The sequence below is a fragment of the Accipiter gentilis genome, chromosome 32, assembly GCF_929443795.1.
Source record: "Accipiter gentilis chromosome 32, bAccGen1.1, whole genome shotgun sequence".
In the NCBI taxonomy this organism is placed as follows: domain Eukaryota; kingdom Metazoa; phylum Chordata; class Aves; order Accipitriformes; family Accipitridae; genus Astur; species Astur gentilis.
In genome coordinates this window covers 20307866-20334995 of record NC_064911.1, presented here as the reverse complement: position 1 = coordinate 20334995, position 27130 = coordinate 20307866, and the positions used below count along the sequence as shown (strand labels likewise).

The 27130-nt window shown below is 42.9% G+C and overlaps 2 protein-coding genes across 3 annotated transcripts in view; one reads left to right on the top strand and one right to left on the bottom strand.

The window, feature by feature from the left end:
• The first annotated feature begins 389 nt into the window (after positions 1 to 389).
• On the top strand, positions 390 to 14809 carry PDHA1 (pyruvate dehydrogenase E1 subunit alpha 1). Of its 2 annotated transcripts, XM_049834887.1 has the most exons (12): positions 390 to 599; positions 1729 to 1743; positions 3150 to 3218; positions 4786 to 4959; positions 5724 to 5850; positions 8218 to 8309; positions 8686 to 8778; positions 10192 to 10347; positions 10582 to 10653; positions 12004 to 12071; positions 13527 to 13635; positions 14366 to 14809. In XM_049834887.1, the coding sequence occupies exons 1-12, from the start codon at positions 519 to 521 to the stop codon at positions 14528 to 14530; spliced, it is 1221 nt and encodes a 406-aa protein (XP_049690844.1). In that variant the 5' UTR covers positions 390 to 518; the 3' UTR covers positions 14531 to 14809. The 2 variants fall into 2 exon arrangements, with proteins under 2 accessions (XP_049690844.1, XP_049690845.1); XM_049834888.1 differs by lacking the exon at positions 1729 to 1743.
• Positions 14810 to 14853: 44 nt separating this feature from the next.
• Positions 14854 to 27130, bottom strand: part of MAP3K15 (mitogen-activated protein kinase kinase kinase 15) — a 90854-nt gene continuing 78577 nt past the window's right edge. The window contains exons 21-29 of the mRNA XM_049834834.1: positions 26250 to 26427; positions 25323 to 25497; positions 20748 to 20933; positions 20308 to 20413; positions 17419 to 17629; positions 16437 to 16549; positions 16175 to 16272; positions 15978 to 16054; positions 14854 to 15464 (exon numbers count right to left, since the gene is read on the bottom strand). Coding sequence (XP_049690791.1) covers positions 15347 to 15464; positions 15978 to 16054; positions 16175 to 16272; positions 16437 to 16549; positions 17419 to 17629; positions 20308 to 20413; positions 20748 to 20933; positions 25323 to 25497; positions 26250 to 26427 — 1262 coding nt within the window. The 3' untranslated portion in view covers positions 14854 to 15346. The remainder of the gene's footprint in view (positions 15465 to 15977; positions 16055 to 16174; positions 16273 to 16436; positions 16550 to 17418; positions 17630 to 20307; positions 20414 to 20747; positions 20934 to 25322; positions 25498 to 26249; positions 26428 to 27130) is intronic.

The following is a 27130-nucleotide window of genomic DNA, read 5'->3' as shown; positions in this document are numbered from 1 at the left end:
TTCGCACACCTCAGCCTGCGCTGAGGCGCAGCGCACCTCCCCTCCCACTACGACAGCCGGGCGGGACAAGACCAGCACGGCGCCGGGGTCCGCTTGCCAGCCTCCACGGCTTTTTGACCGAATTACACCTTTTTTTGCCGCTTCACGACGGGCCGGTCAGTCCCGGGGCGGGGCCGGGAGGAAGGAGGGGGGGCGGGGCCGGGAGGAGGGAGGGGCGGGGCCGGGAGGAGGGAGGGGTCGGGGCCGGGAGGAGGGAGGGGCGGTGTCGGGAGGAGGGAGGGGGCGGGGTCGGGAGGAGGGAGGGGGCGGGGTCGGGAGGAGGGAGGGGGCGGTGGCGGAGAAGCAGCGGGGCGGGGCCCTTCTGCCGCCCCGCCCCTCCCTCCTCCCGGCACCGCCCCCCGCCGCGCATGCGCGCCGCCCGGGCAGGCCGCAGATAAGGCCCCGCTCGGCCCGGTTGGCGGTGGCGGTCGGGGCGGTTTGTGCTGCCGTTGAAGGAGACTCGGGGACGGGCCCGCTCCATGCGCAGGATGCTGCTGGCCGCGCTCTCACGGGTGCTGCAGGGGCCGGCTGCTGCCGCCGCCGCTGCCGCCGGGAGGACGGTGAGTGCGGCCGGGACCCGGGGGAGCGGCGGGTCCGGGCGGGGTGTGTGTGGTGCGGCCGGCCGCTTGGCCTTGAAACCCGCGGGGAGGACTCGGGGGGACACGGGCGCGCACGCAGGGCCCTCCGCGTTCGCGGTTTTTAGTCACACACGCGCATATATGTATATGTACGTGTTTATTTTTGGGTGGCGGCAGGGGCTAGGTCCCTTCCCGCTCCGTTCCCAGTCAGCCGCCGGCGCCCGTCGCAGCTGCTTCGCCTTTCTCTCCTCAGACAGCGGCCGCCTGCCGTCGCGTTTCGCCTCTTTTGTGCCAAAAGTCTGAGAAACTGCCTTTTCGTCCGCCCTTATTCCGTCGACAACGGCTGTGGTCGTGCGGGAAAAATTAACCCTGCGGGGTGGGGGGGGGGGGGGAGTCGTTGGCGAGGTCAAGCCAGCGTTAAAGGCTGCTTTTTGGTAATTGGAAGTCGGCTGCCTGTTTGCCTTTGAGAGCAAGCCTGTCGCCGCGCCTCCACCCCGAAGCAGCTGGCTTACCTGAGCGTTCGTGTCCGCTGGAAAAAGCAGGCGGGCGGCTGGATGTGTGAGAATGACGCGAGAGAGCAGTTTTACCAGAAGAACTTACCGTGTGTCTTGGGGCTATGTATCTAAAAGTATTTCCTAATTTATGAGTAAAATACCTATATCAAAACTTTCAGATATGGGTGTCTAAAATTAGTCCCTTACTGTGAGTACTTGGCCTGTTCCTGACACATTGTGTTCTCCTGGAATTCTGACCTAGATCTGGTTTGGATGTCTTAATATAGATTTTTTGGATCCTAGTGATTACCAAATACATAAACATTTGTCTTGAATTTTTCCTGTGCATTTGTAGTGAAGGTATAAATTACTGAATAGAAGCGGTCTTAATCCATAAAGCAATACTTTATATATGCTTTGAGCACATTGCAAAGCGTATAGATGGATTTCCATGACACAGAGCTTACCTGTAAGGAGACTACCTCTTACAGTGTTCTAGTTGGCTAATAATTTGCTGAATTCTCTTCCTCTACTTGTTTGTTATGGTTACTTACTCTGTTTTTTTTCTCCTCCTCCCCCCCCCTTTTTTTTTTCCCTTCCAAATGCTGCTAACCTAGGGAGCCGTTAGTGAGGTAAGGCCTGAATCAGTCTTGTCAAGGTTTGTTTTTGATACATGTACTGGCCATGTATTAGAATTTTGTACAGACTCCTCAGTCTTGCTTTGATGTTGTATTCAGGGCAGGGGGTTTGACCAGGTGGCCTACAGAGGTTCCTTCCAACCTCGGCCATTCTGTGATTCTGTGAACCTCAAACTCTTGATTTACTTCCAGCTCCCGAAGTAAAATAGCTTTTCCTCACCAGTAATACTGATGTGTTGTGGTAAACAGTGTAGAAAATTGGTTTAAATTAAAAACTCTAAATATTTAATCTGATAATGGGGAGGGGGGATCATGATTGCTAAATCAAATATGGAACAGAGTAGGTAACCAAGATGGATTGAGAAATTTCTCTTGGCTTTTTTCCAAGCTTTATACCCATCAGTCAGACCTTTTATTTTGCAGACATTGACCTGGATATTCTCAAAAGTTTGAAAGAATGAACCTTCTTCAGCTACATGTACACGAATGCCATGGTTGAATGAGCTACTGAAGTTTATGTGTAACTTAATCAGCAACACAGTTTTGCCACTAAGGATGTAGTGCATTCCTTATGCTGTGGGCACAATGCGTGCATGGACAGATGAGCATTGTATCTGATGCTGCAGTGAAACTTAGTGAAGTTATGTAAAAATACCAGTTGTTCATGAGTTAATAGCTTGTGCACGTTCTTTAAGATGGAATAGTAGTGTATTTTTAAACATACTTCTTGCCTCCTACCTTGCCACCCTTTCTGTTGCCCTGCATTTCAGGTATCCTTAGGTATGTCACCTTTTGTGTTTCCATATCATTTTTAAGTAGTGGTCCTGCTGTTACCCACTTAAATGGTACTCTCTTTCTTCATTGTTATTGCCTTGCATTCCTCCAGCTTCTCTTCCTACTGAAAGGAAAGAGTGGGAGTAGTTCATATTCCAGAAATCTGCTGGGTTTTTTGTTTGGTTGGTTTTATCAAAGGAATTTTTTGGTCTATCAAGGTGACATTCCAGTCAGCACAGCCAGCCATCAAAATCTGTGTTGGCTGTGTTTCTACTCATATAGGCAATCAGGCATGTGAAGGGAAAAGTACTTATTTCTGTGATTTTTATGCTCTTCAGTCTTTTGAAGCTTGTTGGTTTTATTTTGGATAATCAAGGGTATTGCAAATGTAAAATTCTATTCTCTTTTTCTAAGCTTAATTTTAAATACTGTGTCTTAAAGAACTCCTAGCACGTATGTACAAATTAAAATCTCTCTAGTATTAATAGGGATATGCCACTGAAGTTTCACTCACAAATTATTTCAATTTGGGAGTACTGTTAGAAATTGTTTGAGAATTCACCTACTTTTGCTTGATAGTTATATTTAAATGTTGCTCATGTTTTGGTTTTGTCTCTTTTTTTAAGGCATCTCGAGTGGTGGTAGCATCGCGTAACTATGCAGACTTTGCAAGTGAAGCTACATTTGAGATTAAGGTAAAGCAGCTGAACGCTGGTGTTCTGTGTAAGTGCTTGTTGTAGATCCTGACATGATGGACTTGCCTCCTTACCTTTTCAATTAGCAAAATACTGTTGGAATTTCCAGAACCAAACCCCTCACTATCTGGGCTGATTTCTAAAGGCAGGTGGAAGTACTGTGCTTGGCAGAATGTAGTAATGTTACTTGTTTCTTAAGAATGTGAAGTTGTGATTCTTTGCAGCTGTGATACTGCAACACAGCTGTGGGAATGGAGTTACAAAGGAGCTAAAGAGCCTTTTCTTTTCTGAGGGCAAGAGTATTAATGCTTTTAAAACAGCTGGTGTTTGCTGCCTACCCTTCTTTCCATCTCCCTTTTGTTTATGGAGTCATGGGTGCTGTATCCCAGATGTGCAGCTGATTGAGGTGTGTATGCTTTGGAGGAAAAAATAAGGCATCCTTTTTCACACTTGACTTGGTGCTGCTCAAAAAATGTGCTTTACATTCTGTCAGCTTTCCACAGTGACTAGGTCTTAGGAAGAAGTGATGCTTCCATTGGCAGTAGCTTTTGTGCTGGCTTTTCATTCAGGAATTGATAAAAGAAACTCTGAAAGAAATTATTTCATTTTCCTTTTACCTGTTCCCTGTTTGTCCATGCCTGTAAGCAGTGAAATTGTTTCCCAAGCAGAAGGGAGGGAAAATATGTTTGTATGAAAAGTCTTTTCTGAGTAGATACAAGGTTTAACATTTGGTCCTGTGTTGATTACAAGACTCCAAAGTTCCTATTGTTAGGTGAACTCTGAAGCAGAGCTGTCTTAAGAGTAGTGTGCACATGTATTATATCAAATTCATCTAGGTGTCAGTGGATTTGCTCTGGAGAGACTTTGCTTTAATGTAGGCTGTCTTCAATTTGTGTAGCAGTATTTTGGCCATTTCACCTGCACTGACAGAGTAATCTGTTTGGTCTGTTCCACTGAACTTCACTAATAGTATTTTTTTTAATTTTTGTTTTGTAGGGGCACCTAAAATCAGCCCTTTGTGCAACTCTATTAGTCCGTGGTTCGGGGACGAAGTTGTACTGTACACATGGTGGTTTGACTGGCAGGGTGGCTGGTGCAGCAGTGGTTTATTACTGCTTGTTAGAAGTGGTGGTAGAAGAGGTGAAGGCCAGTCTTAGGACCATATCTTACAGATTGTTTGACAAGCAAACTCTGTCTCTCCTTTATCTCTTCACTAAGGCCTCTAACTGTTGCCAAGCATTTGGCATGCAACAACTGTGGAAATGTGCTTTTCCAGTATTTTGTGAGGACTTGGTTCATCTATTGCTAGTAGAAACTACAAGGCTTCATTTCATTAGTAGAAACCTGTCTTCATTAAAAGTAAAGTTTTTATTGCCCTTAATTTGGAAATAGTGTGCAAACTTTACAGTTATTTTGATCTATAAATTTAGGTTTTGCTGGCTTTCTGTTTTAAAAGATACTAAAATCTGAATTTGAAAATGGCACATCATAAAAAAAAAAACCCTAAGTGATATTGATAAATAGGATTAATTACTTTCAAGAAATGACTACTTTGTCAAATTTGCAGAAATGTGACCTCCATCGCCTGGAAGAAGGCCCTAGTACCACAGCAGTGATGACTCGAGAGGAGGGACTCCATTACTACAAGACAATGCAGACCATACGACGCATGGAGCTGAAGTCTGACCAGTTGTACAAGCAGAAGATTATTCGTGGCTTCTGCCACTTATATGATGGTCAGGTAAGATTCCCACCCCCCCCCCCAAGAGGTTTTATATTGTCTTACCTTACTTAATTTAGGGATTTGAATAGAGTGGACAATAAACCTAGAACTGAGTATCTGTGTACAATGTCTGAAGTTGTAGCTGGATCCATGATTTAGTTCATTATTTCTTTTTAAAAAAAGTCTTAGCATGCAAGGGAATCCCTGAGATCTTGGGATAGCAATAGGAAGAGAGAGAGAAGTAAGGTGTAGCTGAAGATCAGCTGAGTGTGAGGAATGAGCAACTGCAGCATATTAAATTCAACGCATTTGGAGGTCCACATTCTCCTCCTCCAAGCTTCATTCATGTCTTTTATTCCAGTGTCTCTTGGATCATGTGCCCACTAGAAAGCAACAGCCAGGAGAAGGAACATCAAGAACAGTGAAACTTTGCTGTCTGTCCATTCCCCCTCCCCCCATTATTGAATTGCATTTGTTTAGATGCAATTCATTTAGATGCAATTGCAGTTTTTTAGATGCAAAGAAGTCCTCAGATTTTTGCAGCTTCCAGTTCCCCTCCTGTCTGCTTTGTTAGTCACAGTCAGGTTGGAATTTAGAGCCCAAAGCTGTTGTAGCTCCAGGCCTGCCACCCCTTGGGTTTTAAGGCATTCTCCTGTATCTGGGCTCTTTGTTTTCTGCTGATATTTGATACATGGGGGGATCATAGGTAGCCCTTGCTACACTGCTGACTGTGGAAGTTGTGTTCTTTTCTTCATTGCTGAGTTGCTTTTCCTTTGTAACAGGAGGCTTGCTGCGTAGGGCTTGAAGTTGCCATAAAGCCTACAGACCATGTGATAACAGCTTACAGAGCTCATGGCTTTACCTATGCACGAGGAGTGCCTGTTCGAGAAATTCTTGCTGAACTTACAGGTTTGTGCTAAGTAAAATGAGGATTTGCATGCTACTGTACTTGTGTCAGAATGTTTTTATTCAAATTCAAAATGATGTTGATGCACAAAGTATACTGGGGCTTCAGAAGCAGTTTAGTGACGTAGCAGAACAAATCAATTTTATAATTTTATGATGCAACCACTTTTTACTATAAAACGTAAGTCATAAGGAGTATTTAAGTGCTGGTACTTATAAAGCACAAGTTCAGAAAATTTTTCCTGATACCATAAGCTGTATTTGTTGTGCTGCAGCTGCTTGTTTAAATGGAACTCGCTGGTGCTAGGCATCTGTTGTCAATAGGACTGGGCGTTACCCTCCCTAGGAGACAGACTTATATTTTCAGAATTAAGCTGCTGAATTCTTAGGAAGACTGGTAAACACTGTCTGTAACAATAAACTGAATGGTTTGGGAAAATTTGACTGTACCAAGAATATTAAATGGCAACCTAGACAGATCTAAGATCTTGCAGAAAGGAGAGATGGTTATTCACAATAGGGTTGTAGGTGGAGCAGGGAAGAGAAGAGGGTCAGCCTGCTGAATGCTTAGAAATCTGTGAATGGATGCCAGAAGTGAAAAATGAACAAGGAGTTTGAAGGCCTTTATGAATCATTGGTATAACAAAAGACTTGATCTGAGAATTTGCACGCTTGAAATGTTAATACAGGAAAGCATGTTTCAGAGGTAGAGAAGAGGTATGGTTTCATATATACTAAGAATGTATGTGTGTGTTAAGAATACACATTAATAATGTGCACGAAAGCCCAGAATCTAGTGGATGATCGACTTGCCAGGTGTCACTGGATACTGATAAGAGGGAAAGTAAGAGATTGTCATGACTGAAGTCTACTATTGGCCCTGAAACTACAAATATCAATGATGTGGGTTTTTTCTTTATTTCTTCTCATGACATGCATCATCTTCTATAGCACTATGCTTGGTTTTAGTGGGGTTCTTTTAACAGGGAAAGAGCAGCTGCAGTACAGAGACTGTTGTTCCAAGAAATGATGCTTGGGGCAAGTTTCTAGAGCGCTGCTGGAGCTGATTCTAGCAAACAAAGATCTTGACTGAAAATGCCAAACTGAAAGACAGCCTGAGTTACAATGACCAGGAAATGATAGAATTAAAAAGTCTTTCAAGGAGCAGGAAGCAGAGTCACCCAAAGTAAGACTAGTAGGTAAGATCCTACAGGAAAAAAACTATAGAAAAGGACTTTTCTGAATTGATGATTCCCAGAGCAATCGTTTTGTGTTCTAAGTAGAAAGTATAGCAGAAAGTGACATCGGTCAGTTGGGAGTTCTTAAATACTTTCTAAAAAACAAGAAAGGATTGTACAAAAAGTGGAGGGAGATTGCTGAAGTTAAATTACACTTAAAAAATAGTTTTCTGATTAAAATTAGACAATTTTTTTTTCCTTTGGGTCTAGCTGGCAGAATCCATAAAAGCTTATGTGAAACCAATTCATAAGCATATGAAAGGCATGAAGGAGAACAATAATAAAAATTATCCACTATTAAAGAGAAGTACAAATTCCAGAAGGAGATCCAGCATTCAACTTCTAAAATAAACACCGAGGCTAAGGCGAAAAAACCTAATCAAACAAGCTGTGCTTATTAGAAAGAAAACACAAGCCTCTGCAGCTAGTAACAGGACAGATTAGAATAAGAAATGGGGTGGGCTGATGAGAAATTCTGTGTTCTTGGATAAGCTCATTTAAGTAGGGTTTGTTGTAATGCTTCATGGACCACTAGTTATCTTCAAACTACAGCTTGAATAAAGCTGGGCTAGGTGACTTTTTGATATTTATCCTGGTCTCTTCCCCCCCGCCCCCCACCATGTCCTGTCTGTAACTTTTGCTTCTGGTTATTGTCACAGGAAAGACAAGTATAGATTGTTGCAGCCAGTTTGGAACAATGTTCATACCTTTCTTGCAGAAGCCAAAAGTAATAAGGACTGTATATACTTCTTACAGATTACATATATGAGAAATACAGACCATGTTGGCTATGAAAAAAAAAACCAACCCCAGACTAAAACATATTTATCAGAAAGTGCTTTTGTAGGGCACTGAAACTTCTTGGTTGGTGTTAAAATTTCTTCTTAATCTCATTCTGTATTTCCTGAATTATGTTTTCATCACCATTCTCTTTCTCTCCATTCTCTTATTTGTTTTGTTTTATATTTAACTGTAAACTCTTTGGGGAGAGGCCATTGTGTCTTAACTCCATATAGATCTAATGGCAACAACGTGGTCTTAGTGTTATTACCTTTAGGGATTGAATTAGATGTTCCCATTTGCATAGTATTTTTCCTCCGAAAAAATAAATTGCTTGTTATTCATGTTTCAGGTCGAAAAGGAGGATGTGTGAAGGGGAAAGGAGGATCAATGCATATGTATACCAAAAATTTCTATGGTGGCAATGGTATTGTTGGTGCTCAGGTATATATGTGACTTCTACTTTAAAGCACAAGTTGAATTTGGCTCATGTCCTGTACCAGTGTTTCCTCTCAGTTTTTGTGGTGTGAGCCTGTATGCAGATACCATTGCTCTCTGGCTATTAAGTCCGTTATGTCTTTATTCTGGTTTGCTCACTGTTTTGTAAACTATAGCAAAAATGAATCTAATTGAGAATATAGTTAATGTCTGTATTTTGGGTGTAATGCAGATTGGAACAAATGGAAGTGGGTTGTTAACGACTTGTTTGTTGAGCAGATTTCAAACAATGTAGATGTCTCTATATGATTCACAAGCTGCCTGTCTCCCACTCCTCTCAACGCTGTTCTAAAATTTTGGTTTGTCCTGTACTCTGTGATAGGTTCCTCTTGGAGCTGGGATTGCGCTGGCCTGTAAATACTTTGGTAAAAACGAAATCTGTCTGACGTTATATGGGGATGGTGCAGCCAACCAGGTAAAGGAGCTTTGTCTAGTGTGGCTGTGGGTAATCAGTTTTCCCTCTGTGAACTGTGCGCACTGCCTTTCCACTGAGCAGTGGGAGAGCACCTTTCACCCTGTCAGTGTAGTACCTGCAACCCAGGCAATGTCTGACTTGGAACTTAGGCTGAGATTTGTGTGTTGGGCTTTCTGCTGCAAGGATGCTTTATTAAAGGAGACCACTGATGCTGAAAAAGCAGTCCTGGAGAGAGAAGGCAATGTACACTTTCCGTCCTACAGTCAGTTTTTCTTAGGGCTTTTGTCATGAAGTGCTGTTAACTGAGACAAACTTCATGTAGGTGGCTGGGCATCTTGCAAATTTGGGACACTAGCACCTCCTATTTGTGTTGTCTTAGGTATTGGAATAGGAGTGTGTTTCAAGAGCTCTATAGTCCTCAGGGGGTGATTCAGATGAACAGTGAAGTTAATTGCTAGATGTTCTTTATGTATCGGGAATGTAGCATGTGCTTGCATTTTTTATCACGTTTTGGACCTGTGTAAATGCCTGTCCTTCCCTGCCCCCATTTTAGACTCTGCCCTTGTTGCTGGAGTGGAGGGATAGCTGCTCAGCTCCTTCCCTTCCAGAGTGCCCCAGATACTCAGGGGGCAAGTGGAGCTAATGGTTAATTATGTGCACACTGCAGGGGTGACAGAGGAGGGGCTTCCAGTTACTCTTGTTATCCTCTTTCCAGTTGTGCATGGCTCACTTAAGTGTGACACCCTGAAGCCTCTGTGCTGTAAGGAGAGCTCTGAATGACAGCAGTGAAGATGACAGTGCTGCTGAATAGGGAGAAACATGTAACTTACATTTCTGAAGACAGAAGAGAGGACGGAGCATCTTGCAGAGCCACTTACTATTGACATTCTGGACAGTCTTTTCATGTTATCAGCAGAGACGTTAGGCCAGATAAGAAATTGATGGTTTAGAGTGTACCATTGATACAGTTTCCCACTTTCAGAATGCTGGTGGAGATCTCAGTTCTTGTTTTCCCTGTTTTTGACTTAAAGTAGGAAGGCTGATGCAGTCACTGTGGTCAAACCTTTTACTTTGCTGTAGCAGCATCCTGCCAGATGAGAAAATTGTGAAGTTTTTTTATGACTGTTGCTGAAAAACCTCAGTTAGAGTTGAAGGTTTTGTGCTACCCTAACACAGATACTGATAGAGGTTTAAAAAATAAGTTCTATAAACTGTTAGTTGAGATGAAAGTCACCTCATACAGTGTAGCTTCTCTTTTATTCCTGCTGACCTGCAGCAAGTGACAGGTTTCAGATCACTTTTAGTATTAAATTTTTTCCTAGCTAGACCTGTGCAACTGAACAATTTTCAGTAGAGCCTAATGCTTGAAGGCTGAGCTCCCTGTCTAGATGCAACTTGCTCTTTTTCTTTCAGGGACAGATATTTGAAACATACAATATGGCCGCCTTATGGAAGTTGCCTTGTATTTTTATCTGTGAGAACAATCGGTATGGAATGGGAACTTCAGTTGAAAGAGCTGCAGCCAGTACTGACTACTACAAAAGAGGAGACTTCATTCCAGGGCTCAGGGTGAGCACAACCCCAGCTTTTTTTGAGGGGGGTGGAAGTGGGGCGATGTGCTTGCACAGACCTGCACAATACATACATGTGTATGCATTTCTTTTATTTATAAATGTATTTAGAAGTATTTTTTAAACATAGAAAAATTTGAAATTGAATTCCTGTTGCACTTGTGGAAGTACTAAAATTGGAAGTTTGGGGTTTGGCATTTTTTTGCCTCAACTTGTAGTTTCTGTTTATCAGGTGGATGGCATGGATGTTCTCTGTGTTCGAGAAGCAGCGAAGTTTGCAGCTGATTACTGTAGAGCTGGAAAAGTAAGTCTGCAATTGTCATTCCCTTTCAATAGGTGACATTCTTAGCCACATTATTGCTGCATAAAAAGTTCCTAATCTACCTCATTTTCTCCAGTCACTGCTGGAACTTTATTTGACCTTTATTTCCTTTTTTCTCCACAATATTGAACCTGTAAGCAATTGAGTTGTTCTTTAATTTTGTTAGAATTTATTAACTTGCAGTTGGTATTAGCTGAGTGTTGTGGTTTAACCCCAGCAAGCAACTAAGCACCATGCAGCTGCTCACTCACTTCCCCCCCCACCCAGTGGGATGGGGGAGAGAATTGCAGGGGAAAAAGTAAAACTCATGGGTTGAGATAAGAACGGTTTAATAGAACAGAAAAGAAGAAACTAATAATGATAATGGTAACACTAATAAAATGACAACAGTAGTAATAAAAGGATTGGAATGTATAAGTAATGCACAATGCAATTGCTCACCACTCACTGACTGATGCCCAGTTAGTTCCCAAGCAGTGATTCCCCCCCCCCCCCCCCCCAGGCCAACTCCCCCCAGTTTATATACTGGGCATTGCATCACATGGTATGGAATACCCCTTTGGCCAGTGTTATCAACATCCTTCTCATCCTAAATCCAAAACATAACACTATACCAGCTACTAGAAAGAAAATTAACTCTATCCCAGCTGAAACCAAGACACCAAGCATTTAAAAAAATACATACATCTATCTATATATAGATCTATCTCCTGATACTCTGTCTTTTTTTTTTTCCCCCCCATTTCTATCCCTGTTAAATTCTGTTGTGAAAGTTGTTCTGTCAGGCAGTTGTGCTCTTTGTGAAGAGATTAATTAGGGGAAGCATCAAGGAAAGTAGTAATGATTCTATATTTACAACACATAGAAAGTGAAGTAAAAGTTTTGTCAGTCGGCATTAGTGTCTGTCACCCAAGTGTGATACATTGGTTTTGAAGATTTTTAATATTTGGTGAAATAATGTTTGTGCTGTGAACAGAAAAAGAAGAAAGTCAGTACAGAAGAGTAACATTCTGCGAGCTACCATCTCACAGTGAAACAACAACTTGAAATAGTCTGAGTAACAGTGGAATGACGTTGGAAGGGAAGAAATTGTATAATGCTGCTCAATAAGAATATGAGAATAAATGCTCACAATATCAACACAGGCTTTCATTTGAAAAGAGCCAAGTTTCATTTTACTAGTTGTAACAATGTTATGTAAATTGAGAAAAACCATTGAATTAAAATTATTCATCACTGGTGCAATTCACCTATGGCAAATACTTGCTGCTGAAACAACAAATTGGTCACTCAAGGTGGTAACACCCTCTGTCTTTTTTTTTTCTTTTTAAGGGTCCTATTCTGATGGAGTTACAGACATACCGTTATCATGGCCACAGTATGAGTGACCCTGGAATAAGGTACTGTGACACTCTCTCTTGGCATTCATTGAAAACAATAAGTATTGATGGTCAAAATCCTGAAACTCTTGGATTCAATGTTTAAATCCATTGTGAAGTGCATATAAAGGTTATGATGAAATTGCTATGAGCAGTCTGATCACTCATCTCATTGCTCAGTTGATAATCCATGGCCATGTAACATACCTGTTTTACTTGCAGTATTAAGAGATCTAGTCTTAGAACAAGCACAGTGTCAGTTAAACTTCTGTACTTTCTACTAATGAATTCTACTTTCAGTGTGACTTTATGGTGTGTTCCAATTAAGCTTTGAGTGCGAAGCAGCATGTTTTTCTAAGGCTTTTAGAGTTATTTCAAATCCTGTAAGCTACAATTACTGGAACAGTGTCCTGGTTTCAGCTGGGATAGAGTTAACTGTCTTCCTAGTAGCTGGTACAGTGCTACGTTTTGAGTTCAGTATGTGAAGAATGTTGATAACACTGATGTTTTCAGTTGTTGCACAGTAGTGTTTAGACTATAGTCAAGGATTTTTCAGCTTCTCATGCCCAGCCAGTGAGAAAGCTGGAGGGGCACAAGAAGTTGGGAGGGGACACAGCCAGGGCACCTGACCCAAACTGGCCAATGGTGTATTCCATACCATGGGATGTCCCATCTAGTATAGGAACTGGGGGCAGTGGGGGTGGAATCACCACTCAGGGACTAGCTGGGTGTTGATCAGTGGGTGGTGAGCAATTGCACTATGCGTAATTTGTACGTTCCAATCCTTTTATTACTACTGTTATCATTTTATTAGTTTTATTATCATTATTAGTTTCTTCTTTTCTGTTCTATTAAACCGTTCTTATCTCAACCCATGAGTTTTACTACTTTTTCCTGATTTTCTCCCCAATCTCACTGGATAGGGGGAAGTGAGTGAGCAGCTCCGTGGTGCTTAGTTGCTGGCTGGGGTTAAACCATGACAGTTTGGACTGTCCAGTCAAGTGGAACACTTCTTGAAAATACAAATGTATAGGTGCCAAAAAGACTCGGGCATTGTGCCAGCTGACAGATCTGAATTGATCTACATGAAGTAGAGGTGTATCCCAGGGCTTCACTGGAAACTTTTAGTGAACTGGACGCATGCAGCAAGTCATCTAGCCCCACTGTAGGGGAGGTGGGAAGGAGGAAATGAGGCCCCCTTGTTGTAACTGTCTCAGGCTGGGGTTGCTCCCCTTTCCCTGCCTATGTTATACTCGAGTCTGGAGCTACTTAAGCTTGGTTGCTGCTTACAGATCTAAAAGCTGTTTTAGATGTAGCTGTGTCACCTTTTGAGTGATAAATGTTGCTGCATTTTTCATTGCATTCCTGACAATTCTTTGGTCACACCTTTTTCTGAAAGTGAGCTCTGTCCAGAACCTCACCTCTGTTCAAGGATACCACTGAAGAAGTTCATGTCTTTGCTTGTCTTGCTCCTAGCTATCGTACTAGAGAAGAAATTCAAGAAGTGAGAAGCAAAAGTGATCCCATTACTTTGCTGAAGGACAGAATGGTCAACAATAACCTTGCTAGCATTGAAGAATTAAAGGTATGGCTTTTAGTTGCTATTTAAGCAAGCTCTTGAGTGTTCACACACTAATCATCTCTGAACAGCACATCATAGGGCAGCGTGTCACTTGTTCTTTGAAGGTCTTTAAAGTTTGTTTTAGCATCGCTTTTATTGGTGAAGTTGAAGTTTTGTTGCAGCCCAGCTAATGAAGTTGTACTCTGCCAGAAAGGCATTTTGCTTTTGGGTGCTGAGTGTAAGTTGGGGTGTGAGGCTGTGTGTATGGGTGTTAGTGTTTCAAATACAGCTCTTGTCATCTACTAACATGTAGAAATCAAAATTACTGAGGCTTTCTCAACTGCCTAGGAAAGGGTAAGTCTCTGAAAGGAAAATTATCAATAGTGAAAAATCCTAGTGAAGGAGCCAGGAATCCTCTAAGCAAATGTTGTAAATACTTCCATCAACTCTTTTTAAAAAAAATTTGACACTGACACTTTCAGTGTTTTGCAGGATCAGAATTGAAAATGTAGAGGCTCGGGGGGGGGGGGGGGGGGGGTGTGTGTGTCACATTCTTCTGGCAGTAAGTTACTGGTCCTATTGAAAAGGGAAAAATGCTGCAGTTTAGTAGGGAGGGAGTTTTCACAGGCTTTCAATTTATGTTCTAGATAGTGTTAATGCTAATTCTGACCAGTGCTTAATAATCATTGTGTTTAAATTTAAAAATTGTGATGCTTTTTCTGAGCTGTCTAATAAGCATCTGTTTTGTGTTTAGGAAATTGATGTGGCAGTAAGGAAGGAGATCGAGGAAGCTGCTCAGTTTGCTACCACTGACCCAGAGCCACCACTGGAAGAACTGGGTAACCACATCTACTTCAATGAGCCACCCTTTGAAGTGCGTGGCCCAAACCAGTGGATAAGGTACAAGTCTGTCAGTTAAGGGCCTTTTTGTTGGCATGCATTTACAGGAACTATAATGACTCAGAAAAAAACCCTAAGCTTATTTAAAGGTTCTTTCAAAAGAGGAAATACGTAGGGAAATCCATCTCAGTATGGATTTCCTTAAACATGCTGAATGTTGTTTCAGAAGGAGCTAATTAAAAGAAAGCAGCAGTTTATTTAAATTGCTACATATTTGCTTTACTGACTTTTCTTTGGATTGCTGTATGTATTATGTACAGTGTAAAAAAAAAAAAATAAAAATTTAACTTTAACAACATTTATCTAGGGTGCTGTTTGCTTTGTTTCTTGATGAACCACTTCCCCCAAAACCCAGCAAAAAAGTGATTTAGATGCTATGGTTTTGCTGCAGAAAAGTTACTAAATGAAAACATCACACCAGGCCTTTTTTAGTAGTTCAGTGAGAGTAGCTTTAATATAAAAAGTTACATACATTCATCTTTGAAGAGGTGACATGTGCTCTAGCATATCCCCTCCCTGCTCAAACCATCAGCCAGCAGAACTATAACATGTTTTAAGGTCATCATAGCTTTCACAATGCTAAAGCTAATCCAGGTGTGGGTACCTGTTTTGCAGAAAAGGTTTTTTCTCACTAATGCTGTGTATTACATTGATAGGCATTTGCCTTCTGTGTTACTCTGTAATAATTTAAGTGCATTGACCCTGACTTAAAAGCTGTTACTATTCACTGTGTATTACACTGATGGTCAAACAACCTATATAACTGTGCAAAACCTGCAAGGCCACTGTACATAAATATATACAGCTAATAATTTAAGTGTTAGGAATGTATCTTTCATTTTTTTATTCCCATTTCACATTCTGCTGAAGCATTAACCTTCTGCACTGAGGTCTTGCCAGATGTTTGTCGGTGATTTAATATTGCATTCCAAATTCTGCAGGCAAGACCACCCCTGGATGGAGAAGAATAGAGAACAGTTAGGGAAAACTCCCTCATCTCCATTACTCTGAAGTGAGCAAGAAGTAAAACCTAGAAATTCTGAGGGCATACCAGTTACAAGTATGTAGAAAACACTACACTACTTCTTTAAGGTTATAGCTAAAACAACTTCTTCCATGTCAGCCAGGGCTTAACAGAATGATGAAGAAAGGACTTGAATTGATGGGTAGGAAAAATAAGTAGGTTCTTTATGCCTCTTTTTCCATATGATTACATCATCCTGAAGGGTGCAGAAATGGCTCCCAACTTTGATAAATGCCAAAACTTGATGGCTTGAAGCACCCTAGGTATAGTTGTTAAGCTGCAGCAGTTAAGATGCAAAAAACTTTAACAGAAAATCAGAGCAGAAATACACAGCAGTTGCCACTGAACTATCACTGACCTATTTGAATAACCTAACTTCTAAAAGAGTATTTTTACAAACGACTTAAAGCTCTTAACAGTGAACTAATAAGTACTTCCTTACCGCAGTTGAAGATACCGCAAATCATCTTTAGTGATGTCATTAAGGACAGCACTTAGTGTATAATCTTCTTCAGCAAACTAAAAGGCAAATTTATTCCTAAATTAATATTCCTTCTTTGAAACCACACTGCTAATTATGACTACAGTGACTTAAAAGGTAATTTTTTGTTTTAGGTGTTTTGGTTTTGGGTTTTTTACCCTCTTAATGGCATCCAAGTCTGCTCCTTGTTGTTTGAGCCAGTTCATGAGCTCAGGGTCTACATTCTCTCTAAAAGTTGCTGCAGACCATTGGGAATCTTTAACAGAAAACAAACATATAGGTTACTACACCTCAAAACTAGGGCAAAAGTGGTGGTTTCCAGACTACTGAAGCTTAAAATACAGTCTTTTATCCTTTAAACAAACACACAATCCAATATATTTGTGTGTAACTGTCAAAGTATGCAGTATCTCATCATACCTTTGGGTTTAAGTTTTAATTGAAGCAAGTGTAATTCCTGAGTTTTTTGCTCCAAAGATTGCCGTAAGAGGGTCTGATACTCTTTCTCCTTCTGAATGAGGTTTTCCAAAAGCCTGTTGGTGTATGAGAGATATCAAAAGTAACCATACTGAGTCTAGCTGAAAAAGTCTTACCATTTTTAATGACTACCAAAGGACAGAGATGCTTGAGAGATGCTGTCTTAAGTAATATGTTTTACGGTTTACAGACTTCATTTTGGTTGTCTAAGACTCAGCTTAGTGGTGGCACTTTAAGGTTTTCATCTTTACAGAATTTAGTAAATAGCTTGTAAATTCTGTTACTGTTTTGCAGCCTCCCTGGGCAGAGTTGCTGCCTTTATCCTGTAATTTACTGCTGAACAGTAGAACACTGTTTTAACAGGGACTTGATGACAGATTTACATCACCTCCATAAAGAAGAATGGGACATTCTGCTGTTAACACACTGGCACCAGCCTACAAACGTAACCCATGAGAAACAGGAGAGGGGCTCTGCTGAGCTCTGCTTGTGGTAATTAGTGGGCAGCCTGTCCAGTGGGCCAGGACAGAGCTGCTCTGGTCTTTTCTTGCAGAAACAGCTTTGAGGGTGCTGCCACTGGGTCAGGTGGCATCCACGGAGTCAAGGAAGTAGGAAGGAAAGGGGCACCGTTGCACAAGCCTAATTACTTAACAGTAGAAATGCAACATGACATTCTGCAACTAAAAAATTCATTACACTGAAACAAAGGTTCTGCTGAAAGGCTGTTGAGTTGTCATACCATGTCATGCTAGCATATTCTGAATCCATTTATGTTCCTGGGAGGTCTGCTTTATCATGAGGCAATCAGTCACAGTGGGTGAGCAGTATTCATGTTATGTATGTACATGTCATTGTAGAAAGCAACATCTGAGAGCTTTTCAAAGACTGCCTGAAAACAAATCCACAGTCGTCATAGGAGGGTTACCTTAAGGTCTCTTGTTTAAGTCTGCCCAACTCCAGGCTAAGCTGCCGCTGAGCCTCATGTGACACCACAGAACTAAGGGTGCTGATGCCTGATGGGACAGCAGGATCCTCGGCCCTGTTTTGTTCAGCGGGCTGGAAACTGTCCTCCACTTCATCACCATCCTTGTCCCCACCTTCAGTTTCTGATGCGGGCTCAAAGTGAGCTTGAAGCTCTGGTAAGAGGAAACAGTGTAAGCATAAGAGAAGTATGGAATAGGATAGAATAGGATAGGCTAGGATTGAGCAGAATAGAATGGGAAAGAATGCAATAGAATAGGATAGGATACAATAGAATAGGGTAGGATGGAATGGAACAGAATAGAATGTAATGTAATAGAATAGAATGTAATAGAATATTATGGAATGGAAAAGAAAAGAATGGAATAGAATAGGATAGGTGTCCTGGTTTCAGCTGGGATAGAGTTAACTGTCTTCCTAGTAGCTGGTACAGTGCTACGTTTTGAGTTCAGTATGTGAAGAATGTTGATAACACTGATGTTTTCAAGTTGTTGCTAAGTAGTGTTTAGTCTAAAATCAAGGATTTTTTCAGCTTCTCAAGCCCAGCCAGCGAGAAAGCTGGAGGGGCACAAGAAGTTGGCACAGGACAGAGCCAGGGCAGCTGCCCCAGACTGGCCAACGGGGTATGCCATACCATGGGACGGCACATCTAGTGTAGAAACTGGGGGCAGCAGGGGCGGGGGATCGCCTCTCGGGGACTAACGGGGTGTTGATCGGTGGGTGCTGAGCAATTGCACTGTGCGTAATTTGTACATTTCAATCCTTTTATTATTATTGCTGTTGTCATTTTATTAGTGTTATCATTATTAGTTTCTTCTTTTCTGTTCTATTAAACTGTTCTTATCTCAGCCCACGAGTTTTACTTCTTTTTTCCTGATTTTCTCCCCCATCACACTGGGTGGGGGGGAGTGAGTGAGAGGCTGAGTGGTGCTTAGTTTCTGACAGATTCTATTAGATTCTGACAGAATCTCTTAGATTTTATTAGATTCTGACATTGACAGATTCTCTTAGATTCTGACAGATTTTATTAGATTTTATTAGATTCTGGCAGATTCTTATTAGATTTTGACAGATTTTTGACAGATTTTATTAGACAGATGATTCTGACAGATTCTATTAGATTCTGACAGATTCTATTAGATTCTGACAGATTCTATTAGATTCTGACAGATTCTCTTAGATTTTTACATTTAACATATTTTTATTAGATTCCATTAGGTTCTATTAGTTTTTATTAGATTCTCTTAGATTCGGACAGATTCTCTTAGATTTTATTAGATTCTGACATATTCTGACAGAATCTATTAGATTTTATTGGATTCTATTAGTTTTTATTAGATTCTGACAGATTCTCTTAGAGTCTGACAGATTCTATTAGTTTTTATTAGATTCTGACAGATTTTATTAGATTTTGACAGATTTTTGACATATTGACAGATTTTATTAGATTGACAGATTCGAATAGAATAGGATCAGCTAGTATATAATGAATGGAATGGAATAGAAAGCAATAGATTAGGATAGGGTAGAATGACTACAATAAGGTAGGATAATGTAGAAGAGAATATAATTATAGAACAGAACAGAGTAGAAAAGAATATTTTAGAATAGAATACAACAGAATGCAATTTTTTTTGGACAAGTCTGTCTTTAGGGGTAGTGCAGTTTGTTTGTTATTGCTGTGGGTGGGGGAGCTTCAGCAGAGGACGTGGACTGTTTGCACAGTGTGCTTTATTGCAATACTGAGCAGGGGAGTAGCAAAGCCTTGCGTGAGCTGGACCGCAGATTCTCTGGCATCAACTCTAAAGTAAATATGAGTGGCACTGTAATAGCTCAGCTGTAGAGTACCAGTAGAGGTAGGTAGCTGTAAATTACAGCTGTAGAGGGAATAAATACATTTGTGATTAAATGGATAATAAGTTAGATAGATAATAAATGTATTAATGAGAAACCTTTGAAAGCTTGCTTTTTTTTAAAAAAAGACCAAGTGCTTTTCCTCTAATGCCCTTGACCGAAGAGTTTACAAAGCCTTCCTCTTTTCCAGGTAGCATTTCTAACCCCAGGTCTCTCAGAACTTGCTGCAGGTGGCCACCCTTCCTACCAAAGAATAGCTAGCATTTTTCTCCTACAACCAAAGTCCTAAAAAATTTGGCCAGTTGGGCTTGAAAGTCAAAGCAACTTTGGACTGAAAGGACTCACCATCACTAAGTGCTCTCAGCACATTCTCACCCTGGAAGGGTGCTCAGCACTTCAAAGAGTTACAAAACTACTTGCATATTTCTAACTTAGATTTATTCCTAGACAGTTCTTAGTCATTTATCCTCCTCCTTCTCTGTGGTGGTGATTTTTCCTACTATCCATCTGTAGGCCAAAGTCATACCCCACCTCATATTAATGCACTCCCTTCTCTGCATCTGTTCCACAGCTCCGTAATCATTTTTCAGAACACAGAACCAGACCTGTGCAGTGTTAGTCACCTTGGATGTCATTAAAATGTTCTACAGTCATTGTCTTTCTTACTAGAAAAACTCCAGCTTGGACTGAATTTAATTTGCCTTTTTTTGTCATGGTTGGACCACACTGGTGGTACAGAACCACTGTTATCTCCTAATTATGTGCTTCTGTACTGTGAGTACAGCATTAATCTTGCAGATCAACACTTCTTTCTGTACAACATTCTGACCCTGTGCCTTTGATGTAGTGGCACATGGGATGCAGTTAATCACATGCTGACAGATTAAACATCTAAACTGTTCCATTTGCTATCACTTTGATATGCAAACACCCACTTTTTTTTTTTTTTAAAAGCTTATTTTCAGCAGCTTTGATTTACCTGGAATAAGAATAGTGACTGCTGCTTGGACTGCACGGCGAATTATGTTATCCATTGCAAACATCCAGTGGGGCCTTATTAAGTGGTTTCTTAACACTTTGTTCACCTATAAATAAATAAGCAAGTTAAGGTAGCAGCAACGAACATTTGCTTACACCTCAGGAAAGAGAATCTTGTTTTTCAATAGTCAGATGAAGTTTTATAAAGTAACAAACAACTGCATCAGTCACTAAACCCCTCCCACCTTTGAAAGTAAACACCACATTTGTAACCCTAAAAAATAGTTAGAGCTTTCAGACCATACCCAGGCTGCGTCAGTCAAGCCCCTCTACAGTACAAGGAGGAAGAGGAGTGAGGAAGAGCAGGGAAGCTGCAAACCACTGGGGTGAGCTCTGTCCAGGAAGAATTCCTCTCCCCCTCATGCTAGGCAAGGAACTCACCGCATCCTGAAATCCAAACAGCACCAGATGAATCTGATTGATGGAAGTGCTGTCAAAATCCAAATCCATTTTCAACTTGGATATGGTAGAAGCCATCACTCTCTGCTCAGGAGAGCGTATGAAGTCCCTTAAAATCCCAATAATTTGCTTGATGTGGGCCACTGAAAGTTGCAGTTCTTCAGAGCTCTGGAGAATAGATAATGAATAGATATCAAGTAAATCCCAGAGTCATTAAACATCTAGTTAGTAGCATTAATATTTTTTAGGGTTACAATTTATAGTTTTGCCCATGTATATTTCACACTGATGCACAGAAATCACAGAACTTTTGTTTCTGCAAAGCCTTTATTTTCTACCTTTTTCTAACTACAGTTTTTTTAATAGTAATTCCTATTTTCCAAAAAATAAATTAAGTCTAATGCTACTGTGGCAGTCACAAAGAGAAGAGCGTCCAGATAATACCTATACATGTCTGCAATATACTGCAGAGGGCAGCTCTCCTCCATAAAAACTGCAGAGTGAATTGATGAGAGACCCAAATTCTTTGGATGCTATCCTTTCAATAAGCTGAATCTGGACTTGTACCCAGTTATGCAGACATTTGATTTCCTTAGGCAAAAAAATATTTATAGATGCATTTAACATAAGTCAGAAAAAGGTCTAAGATTACACAGTGGTAGGACTCAAGTGTTCACTCTACGATTTGCCATCCATAACCCCTGCAGTTAAAGCCATCCAAGTGCCAGTGAGAACAACGACCTGTATAATTGAAGGTAAAGGGAGATGTATTCCAGAAATTATGGAGAAGAGATGGTTACAGCAGTGCTGCAAAACAGCTGGAGACTGAGTGTGATGGGTTGACCCTGGCTGAACACCAGGTGCCCACCAAAGCCATTCTATCACTCCCCCATCCTCAGCTGGACAGGGGAGAGAAAATATAACAAAAGGCTCGCGGGTCGAGATAAGGACAGGAGAGATCATTCACTATTACCGTCACGGGCAAAACAGACTCAATTTGCAAAACATACTCAATTTATTACAAATCAACCAGAGCAAGGTAATGAGAAGTAAAACGAAATCTCAGAACACCTTCCCACCACCCCTCCGTTCTTCCCGGGCACAACTACCCTCCCGGATTTCACCACCAAGCCCCCCCAGCGGCACAAAGGGGACAGGGATGGGGTTTATGGTCATCACACGTTATTTTCTGCCGCTTCACCTCCTCAGGACGAGGGCTGATCACACTCTTCCCCTGCTCCAGCGTGGGGTCCCACCCACGGGAGACAGTCCTCCACGAACTCCTCCAACGTGGGCCATTCCCATGGGCTGCAGTTCTTCACGAACTGCTCCAGCATGGGTCCATTCCACGGTGTGCAGTCCTTCAGGAGCACACTGCTCCAGCGCGGGTCCCCCACGGGGTCACAAGTCCTGCCAGAAAGCCTGCTCCGTGGGCTCCTCTCTCCACAGATCCGCAGGTCCTGCCAGGAGCCTGCTCCAGCGCGGGGTTCCCACGGGGTCACAGCCTCCTTCGGGAACCCACCTGCTCCGGCGTGGGGTCCTCCACGGGCTACAGGTGGATATCTGCTCCACCGTGGACCTCCCTGGACTGCAGGGGGACAGCCTGCCTCACCAGGGTCTTCACCACGGGCTGCAGGGGAATCTTCGCTCCGGCGCCTGGAGCATCTCCTCCCCCTCCTTCTTCACTGACCTTGGTGTCCGCAGGCTTGTTTCTCTTACATGTTCTCACTCCTCACTCCGGCGGCAGTTTTCTCCGTCCCAACTTTTTCCTTCTTAAAAATGTTATCACAGAGGCGTTACCACTATCACTGATTGGCTCGGCCTTGGCCGGCGGCGGGTCCGTCTCAGAGCCGGCTAATATGGGCTCGCTCTCTCTTGAACACAGGGGAAGCTTCCAGCAGTTTCTTACAGAAGCCACCCCTGTAACCCCCCCCCGCTACCAAAACCTTGCCAAACAAAACCAATACATTCCACCCCTCGCCTCTGTGCATCACATTTTTAAGAACTATCATTAAAATCCACATTCATCACACAAAGTCTTCACTCACATCACAAAAATAATTCCCCACACCAAAATCAAAATAATATCATCACAAAACTGACAAAAGTGGACAATTTACACACACAATCCACCCCTTCATCCCTTCACCACAATTACAACAATAAAGATTCCCCACTCATCAAGCAGCTCTTAACTCTCTAGCTGCGTTCAGTCCATGTTTTGCCCGTTACCTCTCTCAGTTACTATCCTTATCTCAAATTCCTCACATTGCCCGCATTCTCCACCAAAAAGACTGTGATGGGTTGACCCTGGCTGAACACCAGGTGCCCACCAAAGCCATTCTATCACTCCCCCATCCTCAGCTGGACAGGGGAGAGAAAATATAACAAAAGGCTCGCGGGTCGAGATAAGGACAGGAGAGATCATTCACTATTACCGTCACGGGCAAAACAGACTCAATTTGCAAAACATACTCAATTTATTACAAATCAACCAGAGCAAGGTAATGAGAAGTAAAACGAAATCTCAGAACACCTTCCCACCACCCCTCCGTTCTTCCCGGGCACAACTACCCTCCCGGATTTCACCACCAAGCCCCCCCAGCGGCACAAAGGGGACAGGGATGGGGTTTATGGTCATCACACGTTATTTTCTGCCGCTTCACCTCCTCAGGACGAGGGCTGATCACACTCTTCCCCTGCTCCAGCGTGGGGTCCCACCCACGGGAGACAGTCCTCCACGAACTCCTCCAACGTGGGCCATTCCCATGGGCTGCAGTTCTTCACGAACTGCTCCAGCATGGGTCCATTCCACGGTGTGCAGTCCTTCAGGAGCACACTGCTCCAGCGCGGGTCCCCCACGGGGTCACAAGTCCTGCCAGAAAGCCTGCTCCGTGGGCTCCTCTCTCCACAGATCCGCAGGTCCTGCCAGGAGCCTGCTCCAGCGCGGGGTTCCCACGGGGTCACAGCCTCCTTCGGGAACCCACCTGCTCCGGCGTGGGGTCCTCCACGGGCTACAGGTGGATATCTGCTCCACCGTGGACCTCCCTGGACTGCAGGGGGACAGCCTGCCTCACCAGGGTCTTCACCACGGGCTGCAGGGGAATCTTCGCTCCGGCGCCTGGAGCATCTCCTCCCCCTCCTTCTTCACTGACCTTGGTGTCCGCAGGCTTGTTTCTCTTACATGTTCTCACTCCTCACTCCGGCGGCAGTTTTCTCCGTCCCAACTTTTTCCTTCTTAAAAATGTTATCACAGAGGCGTTACCACTATCACTGATTGGCTCGGCCTTGGCCGGCGGCGGGTCCGTCTCAGAGCCGGCTAATATGGGCTCGCTCTCTCTTGAACACAGGGGAAGCTTCCAGCAGTTTCTTACAGAAGCCACCCCTGTAACCCCCCCCCGCTACCAAAAACTTGCCAAACAAAACCAATACACTGAGGTAGGACTTGCTGTTACTAAATAATCCTACTTTATCCTGGCAAATATTTGGAGCCCTGGTTATCTCTGACTGAGATCTTGGCTGTGAATTTTAGTCCTCCGTAAGGCTATTTTGCAGTTCAAGCTCAGAGCATAAATTTACCCCAATTTATGGTAATTCATAAATTACCATAAATTCCCCAGCTGGACTTTGTGGGCCTTTCTCTGGGGCCTGTAGAGCTCCGGGAGCCCCCCCGAGGTCTGGGGCAAGCTGATCTGCACCATGAGGCGGTTTGGAGGGGAGCGAGTGATGGGGAGAAGCAAACCCCTGTGCTGCGTGGAGCCAGCTGCCCACACCGGGCTCGGATGGAGCTGCCCTGGGAGCAGCAGGGCCCCGGCCACGGTGCTGCACCTCCCTTTGCTCCGAGACTGACGGCGGACCAGGATCCCACAACAAGAGTCAGCAGGCTCCCCTTTACGGACCTGAAGTCCAAGTGAAAAACCACAGCTTGATAAGAACAGGTAATGTCAGTGGCACATCAGAAGCAGACATGAAGAAGAAGAGGCTGAACAATCAACTCTTACTGGTGTGTGGCATTGCTTGGCTACAGGTTAACTGAACACATGATTTTTCTTTTCATGCTCCTCTTTACAGTCACTAAACCTTCCCACTCAACCCTTCCCTCTACAGAAGTCTACCGTGGCTTTAAGATTCGTGTACTGTGTTCTTAGCATCTAGTTTACATATATTTTGAATTAAAAATCATTAATCGGTTCTCTGTCCTTAAAGCAAATCGTACATATTACTACCACCTGGTGTTCCATTTCCATGTCTCTAAAACCCAAACCAAACCACATACCCCCCCCAAACCACCAACCTCAGCCCCCCCCAACCCCACACCAAATGCCCCAAACTTCCTGCTCCAAAAAACCCAAGAGCCCAGCAGCGGGCAAAAGGTGGTGTTTGCTGTCCGTTCAGGCAACAGCAAAGGGCTCACACAGTTACAGGTCTCCGAGATTAAAGATGTTCAGAAGGAACAATCCAAGCACTTTCGTTTATTAGTTTTCAGATAAGGCATACTACTGCCTTGCCTGTCATTCTCCTTTTAACAGGGGAAAAGGAAAGCTGAACTGAAATTACCTGTGCAATACAGTCCTGCAAATTGGAAGCAACTTTGTTCTGTTCTTCCTTAAGGATTTTATATAGGATCGCCCGCCGTTCACTGTCCTTCCGCAGCAGAAACAGACCGGAATCCTTGTCTTCAAGGGAAGGAGAGGTGCTCCTGTCCTCCGAGGCCAAGCCCTCATCAGGCACACTGCGTCAGCAGCCAGGCCCCGCACGCAAGAGAGACCTCAGTATTAGCAACACGGCAGTACTGTCAGAAGTGAGTAGGGATACTTCAGAGGTTAAAAAGTGAGTTAAACTGCAGCAGCGGATTGATCAGACTATTGAACCCTAATTCTGAGACAGAAGGTGGCTCAGATCCACAGCTGGTGTAAACCTTACTGAAGCCAAAAGCACAAGGCTGATTTCATCCCGCTGAGAAGCTGGCATTAATGTCAGCCAGCACCGGTTCAGTTTTGGGGAGGAAAGCTGAAAACCCTGGACTGAGATAACTATTCACTTTTTCTGGCACCATACTGTAACATACTCATTTGGAAGTATATCCAAATATACTTTCAGAGAGCTTTGTGCTCTCTGATCAGCAGAACTATCTTTCTGCTGCCCTTCTTTTGCCACATTTTTTTAATGAGTACATGGAAGGGTCAACTCTTCCACTAACTCCAGAATCCATATCCACTCAGTCAATAAGACGACTGACATTTATTCACCAGGCAGGGAAAAGTATATAAATACATGGAAACCTTAAGGAGAAAGAATCATTTTTCATTAATTAAATATAGACAATATTTAAATTAACTGGAAACTGGCCTATGCGACTTGCTTGCTGTTTAACACACCTGCTTATCTAGTCATTATGTGAAAAAATTGCCCTGAGATAAAATATAATGTGAATTAAATCCACATAATCCCTCATGGGTATCAAGCAAAAAGCAAATGCTTTACCTTAGTAAATGGGAAATGGGATGCTTTGTCTGAATCTCTGAAATGGATCTCTTTGGCCTTTCAAAAAACACGTCATGCTGTACATCAGAGTCTGGCGAAACGGAGCCATGCTCACTGCTGCTACTGCCAGCCTGTTCTCCATGGATCGGCAGCGGGAGGGACATATTACGATTGTGATCTTGGAACAGACATTGTAAAGCATGTAAGAGCACTAGGCAGGAAAGGGCAATGTGCTTAAAACAGCCACTATCATCTTCAGTGATATCAAGACCTCATTTTGCAAAATGGCTGAAAGAGAGCTAACCTTGTTGATAGAAAGCAGCAATACAACTCAAAACGCAATAAAAGGTATGAACGAGCTAACTGCTGAACCTAAAGATAGCAAAGCAGCTAGATACTCGTATGAAATGCCATTTTGTTACCCTTTCTTGCATACACACACACTCCCCCTTGGTGCTGGTACAACTAGATATACAGCTGTTTAAAGAGCCTGAATCCAACCCATAGGTTACCGTTGGCTGCTCCACCAGCCATACACATCTCTAAGCAGAGAGCACTCTGCTACCCGCTCTCCTCACTTCTGCCTATGTTAATGGACATATATTTGCTCCCTCTCCGATACCCGAGGCATCTGCCTCGCTCACATGTCCCCTTGCCCTCAGTAAGGACTCTCTCTCTTAACACTAGCCTGAAGGAAATCTCTTGTCCCTTTCCAATTCATCTTGAAAGAAAGAAGAAATAAACAAAACAATAACAGCTATTGAGAGCTTGATATAATCCTGATTGCCAGTTTGCAGCTGCGGGGTAGGAAAGGTATGCACTCAGGTGTGCACTCAGAGTGCACCCATCTGTGAAGCCAAAATATCACAAAAGTTTTTGAT